Genomic DNA, 5,561 nt, shown 5'->3' with positions numbered 1-5,561 from the left:
GATCCCCTGGAGAAGGAAATGGCAATCCACTCCAGTACTATTGCCTGGAAAATCCCATGGACAGGGGAGCCTGGTAGGCTACAGTCCATGGGGTCAGAAAGAGTCAGACACGACTGAGTGACTTCACTTTTCACACTCACATAGCGTAGGAAAAAATGAAACATGTTTTAAATAAATCAATTATCCTGGAGTTAGACTTGGATATTCTATAGGAGTGGATAGTTAAGAAAAACTTCTAAGTTATCTTTTAAAGGCACCGCCTTAGTAGGAAGATTGCATCTGAATGCAGAGTCCAGTCTATAAATGTGTCCTGTGCTCATACCTGTGAAAAGCCTGGGCTCAGCACTAAGGGCAAACAGCAACGATACACATCCTGCTCTGCAAGACTGACACTTGAAATATTCAGAAAGAGTCACAGCACTCCTTGATCGGAGGCATGCCTTAAGAGATGTGCTGATAGAGGGCTCAAAGATACTCGAGAGGGGAAAGGATCAATACCTAGTTTTCAGAGAATTCAGAAAGCTTCCCAAAAAACAGTAATCTTTTACTAGTAATATTAAGCAGTACAAGTAACATCGAAATACGTTGAATTTGGGGAAAAGAGAGAAGAGACTAGAGGAAGAACTTTCATAAGAACATTTTTAAGCAAAGACACTGACTTGTGGATTCATAGCAATAAAACTTAACAATTAGACTCATGGGGCAAGGGAAGGAAGCATAGCTAGTTTATTAAAAACAGACAACTACAAAAGCTTCTCTTTTAATTTTTCCACAGGGTTGATCCTTATAAATCTATGTACACTTTGAAAATTTGTCAGTTTTCCAAATTTTCCATTAGGAATTTTTATGGGAAGATTTTGGTAATATTTTAACAGTAAAACTAAATGATATTTGGCCATAACTGATTTGCCTCTCTCTTTGAACATATTAGATGCTGTCTGAGGAAAACATGGCCCATGATTTTAAGAAATACGGTCTAAAATATCTTAAGGTCATATTGAAAAAGAACTTATTTGAAAAGAGACTGTCTTGCTTCCATAACACAGACTTACTTAAGTGATACTATAAATTCCTGCACACAACCTGTACTTTATTTTCAGAGAACACAGATTTGGAAATGAAGAGCATTTTAGGCTCAGAAGCACTCCAGCAGCGTTCTCTGGGAGTCGCACTTGGGAGTAGCCTCTCCTGGGGCCTCAGTCTGTCTTGCCGGCCAAGTACTTAAGGCCTGGCAGATCTCAGGAGCACCTGGTCCCCCCATCCTACAATGAAGGAAATGTCATTGTTGGGTCTAAATGTGATTATTAAGGAATTCAGCAAGACCTCCTTTTCTTTCTTTGCTTCCAATCCTAGTGTGTGATCAACCAACATTGAAAATTAAGATTTCTTTGGGACTTAAATGTTTTCACATGGAGAGCTTAGAGAATGAATAAAAATTAATCCAAATATTCCCAAATTTGGGGGAAAATCAGTATCAAACCTGGAAGAATGTTTTAACGTATAGACAGTTGGGCCCCTTTCCAACTCCAATTCGGAGAATAAGAATCTCTGTGACCACATGGGGCTGGGAGGAGAGCTGCAACTTATATTTTAGGAAGCTCCCCCTCCCCACCCAACCCCCTCACCCCCGACTCAGATGTCACCTGCTCAGTACTTATCCTCAGAATATTTGAAAACCACAATTCCTCCATGTACACAGGAGGAAACTGAGGCAAAGGGCTCTCAGGGTATACCCTAGGCTTCCTTGTTTTTCAACAGCACCTTGAATTATTTTTAAACTTTTTTAACTAAAGGAGAAAGAAAAATTTGATGGCGAAAAAGCTAGCAAAAATTGGAGTGAGAACTGAGCTTGAACAAGAGGCTACTTACACAGGGATAAAGAGGTGTACACAGAGGCAACTTGTGCGTCTTATTGGTTCAGAGAAGGGCTGAGCTTCTTCAGATTACAGCTTCTCAAAGGAAGTGGTTTGCCTTGGTTCAGTTTTCCCTGGTGGCTCAGTGGTAAAGAATCCGGCCGCAATGTAGGAGCTGCAAGAGATTGAGGTTCGATCCCTGGTTCGAAAAGATCCCCTGGAGAAGGGAATGGCAGCCCTCTCCAGTAGTTTTGGCTGGGAAATCCCCTGGACAGAGGAGCCTGGTGGGCTACAGTCCACGGAGTTGCTACAGTCCATGCAGTTGCTGAGTCAGACACAACCGAACTAACACTTGTTTTTATTAAAACTCTCGCGCCCCCTAGCGGGTAAACGGAGCAATACCGAGACTATAGTGAAGGTGTTCTCTGGAACTGTGTTCTGGTTTTGGAATCAAGATGTTTCCTTTTCTCTCCGTTTGTTTTGCATGAAGTGAAGTGCAAGTCCCTCAGTCGTCTTCGACTCTTTGCGACCCCATGAACCAAACAATCCATGGAATTCTCCAGGCCAGAATGCTGGAGTGGGTAGCCTTTCCCTTCTCCAGGGGAGCTTCCCGACACAGGAATCGAACCGGAATCTCCTGCACTGCAGGCAGATTCATTACCAACTGAGCTATACCATGTTCCCTTTTCAGTATGCTTTTCTGTCTCCTCTGCTTTAAAGTCGCAACCTTTTTATCTCTGTAAGTAAAGTCAGGCGCTCTGCAAGAGTGAGGACAATTACGTTTAATAAACTTTTGTTTCTGTTTAGTCCAGCACAATGAGAAAAACATTTCAAATTTCTTAAGTGTTTCCTAAGAAGCGTACATTTTACACCAGAGCAGTTGATCTGGCACTTAAACTGCAACTTAAGAAGTGACTCAAATGGTTTATATTGATTCCCTTTGCCCAAAGGAACTTAGAAGAGTCCTTCAAATTTACTTCCATTGGTCTGAAGCAAACAAACAAGCAAACAACACCTGGTTAAGAGTTCTGATTATAATAGTAGTATGGGTACTGGTGCCAAAAACAGCCCTATGAAAACCTCTTTTCCAACTGCATCAGAGTAAAGAGAGTGTGGTTGAATGTGAGTAAACAATCTGTTAAAGAGCTGTGGGCTGAGAGCTAAGCATCTAGTGCCTGTGAGGTTAGCGCACCAGTTACATGTTTTGCTTAGCTTCAGTTCTCAGAATACACCAAAGCAGATACCAACACCTGAACCCAGAGTTCTGTTACGTGAAGACGCTTTGAAAATCCTGACAACCACAGACGCCAATTACAGTGGTCATCTATTACTAAGGGGAAGTGGAGCTGGCGTTTGGGTATTCAGTAAGAGCCCACCATCTGATTTAATGTATGGGCATGAAAAGAGACAAATATTGTTGCTTTTAAAAAAGAAAAATGGGCAGAAGACTGTGCATTTGGAAGTGAGAAAGAAAAAAATTCTCCTAATTATGTTGGGGGATGAGGAAGGAAAAGCGATCGCAAATCAAAGCCGACTTTCTCCAGCAACAGAGGGAAATAAAGGGCTTTACGACCTTTTGAAACTGAAAAGGGAGACTGGCCCCGCGGCGCGGCGCGTGCGACGAAGTTCAGCACCTCGGAAAGCGCCCCCTCTCCTGGCGCTGGTGTTACGCATGCTCTTCGGAAGCCCGCAGCCTCGGCTGTGCGGGTGGAAATACAACTCGCGGCAACGCGGCTGGCAACTCACTGCGAGTCGACAGCAGCGGAGAGACGGAGATGCGAGGCAGTGAGGCCGGCATCGAAAGCCCTCCAGAGAGTTTCAGCGAGGTAGACAGAACTCTCTTCAGAAACCTCGTCGGAGCAGCTGCGGAGGAAACCTACAAAGGTATTTGAAAGGGAAAGAGCGGGCCCCCAGGAGCGGTCTGGATCTGCAGGGAGGGAACGCGCTAGTGCCCAAGCGACAGCAGGAAACGCTGGGGTCAAAAAAATCTGAGTCTTTACAGTAGAGACCCGCAGACGCCAGCCTTGGCCGGACAACCTTTCGACGCCGTTCGCTCGCCTTGGGAGCTGTGCGTCTCTACTCTAGAATACCCCTCCAGAACCGACGCTCGGCGCCCATTTTCACGCCCAAGGCCAAGCTCCGCGCGCCGGGGACGCGCCTGGCGCCCTGTTCCTAGGCGCTCTCTTCCACAGCTACTTTGAAAGCCCCCGCGCGCGCCGGAACCCCGGAAGAGCCGGACTCCCCTTAGGAGCTATCTCCCGAAACATGACCTAGAGGCGCCAGCGCGGGCAGGTGGCCGCGGCAGCCGCGCCAGCCACCATGAATAAGGCAACTGGCGGGGACGAGCTCACAGAACTCATCGGTCGGGTCCCGGACCTTCTGCAGGCGGCTAACTTCAGCGGCAACGCGTCGCTGCAGCTCCAGGACTTGTGGTGGGAGCTGGGGCTGGAGTTGCCTGACGGCGCGGCGCCGGGGCACCCCCCGAGCGGCGGCGGGGCAGAAAGCGCGGACCCCGAGGCCCGGGTGCGCATCCTCGTCAGCGTGGTGTACTGGGTGGTTTGCGCACTGGGGCTGACCGGCAACCTGCTGGTGCTCTATCTGATGAAGAGCAAGCAGGGCTGGCGCAAGTCCTCCATCAACCTCTTCGTCACCAACCTGGCGCTGACGGACTTCCAGTTCGTGCTCACTCTGCCCTTCTGGGCCGTGGAAAACGCCCTTGACTTCAAATGGCCCTTCGGCAAGGCCATGTGTAAGATCGTATCCATAGTGACGTCCATGAACATGTATGCCAGCGTTTTCTTTCTCACCTCCATGAGCGTGGCGCGCTACCACTCGGTGGCCTCGGCTCTTAAGAGCCACCAGACCCGAGGGTACGGCCGGGGCGACTGCTGCGGCCGGAGCCTGGGGGACAGCTGCTGCTTCTCCGTCAAAGCACTGTGCGCGATGATCTGGGCCTCCGCCGCGCTGGCCTCGCTGCCCAACGCCGTCTTCTCCACCACGGTCAAGGTGATGGGGGAGGAGCTGTGCCTGGTGCGCTTCCCCGACAGGTTGCTGGGCCGCGACAGGCAGTTCTGGCTGGGCCTCTACCACTTGCAGAAGGTGCTGCTGGGCTTCGTGCTGCCGCTAGGCATCATCAGCCTGTGCTACCTGCTACTGCTGCGCTTCATCTCGGACCACCGCGTGGCAGGGACCGAAGGAGGAGCCTCAGCGGCCGGGGGAGGCCTGGCCGGAGCCAGCGCTCGGAGACGCTCCAAGGTCACCAAATCAGTGACCATCGTGGTCCTGTCCTTCTTCTTGTGTTGGCTGCCCAACCAGGCGCTCACCACCTGGAGCATCCTCATCAAGTTCAACGCGGTGCCCTTCAGCCAAGAGTACTTCCTGTGCCAGGTGTACGCTTTCCCCGTGAGCGTGTGCCTGGCGCACTCGAACAGCTGTCTCAATCCCATCCTCTACTGCCTCGTACGCCGCGAGTTCCGCAAAGCGCTCAAGAACCTACTGTGGCGCATCGCGTCGCCTTCTCTCACCAGCATGCGCCCTTTCACCGCCACCACCAAGCCTGAGCCGGAGGACCAGGGACTGCAGGCCCTGGCGCCTCTCCACCAAGCCGCGGAGCCCGACCTGCTCTACTACCCGCCTGGCGTGGTGGTCTACAGCGGCGGGCGCTACGACCTGCTGCCCAGCAGCTCGGTCTACTGACGCGGGCCGAAG

At 50.3% G+C, this 5,561-nt stretch overlaps 1 protein-coding gene across 1 annotated transcript; it reads left to right on the top strand.

Annotated features, from left to right (window-relative positions):
• Positions 1-2,898: 2,898 nt before the first annotated feature.
• RXFP3 (relaxin family peptide receptor 3) lies at positions 2,899-5,561 on the top strand. Its single transcript, XM_069556581.1, has 4 exons — positions 2,899-2,902; positions 3,444-3,737; positions 3,920-4,014; positions 4,128-5,561. Exons 1-4 carry the CDS (start codon positions 2,899-2,901, stop codon positions 5,547-5,549), a joined length of 1,815 nt encoding a protein of 604 aa, XP_069412682.1. The 3' UTR covers positions 5,550-5,561.

The sequence above is a fragment of the Ovis canadensis genome, chromosome 16 (assembly GCF_042477335.2).
Source record: "Ovis canadensis isolate MfBH-ARS-UI-01 breed Bighorn chromosome 16, ARS-UI_OviCan_v2, whole genome shotgun sequence".
Lineage (NCBI taxonomy): Eukaryota > Metazoa > Chordata > Mammalia > Artiodactyla > Bovidae > Ovis > Ovis canadensis.
Note: the sequence above shows the minus strand (reverse complement) of the source record. Positions and strands in the feature narration are given on the sequence as shown.

Excerpts from the sequence above, each read along its gene's own strand:
- RXFP3 (XM_069556581.1), top strand. Across the intron at positions 3,738-3,919 it reads TGCGGAGGAAACCTACAAAG|CTGTGCGTCTCTACTCTAGA; the intron begins GTATTTGAAAGG and ends TCGCCTTGGGAG. Across the intron at positions 4,015-4,127 it reads GCGCGCCGGGGACGCGCCTG|AGGCGCCAGCGCGGGCAGGT; the intron begins GCGCCCTGTTCC and ends AACATGACCTAG.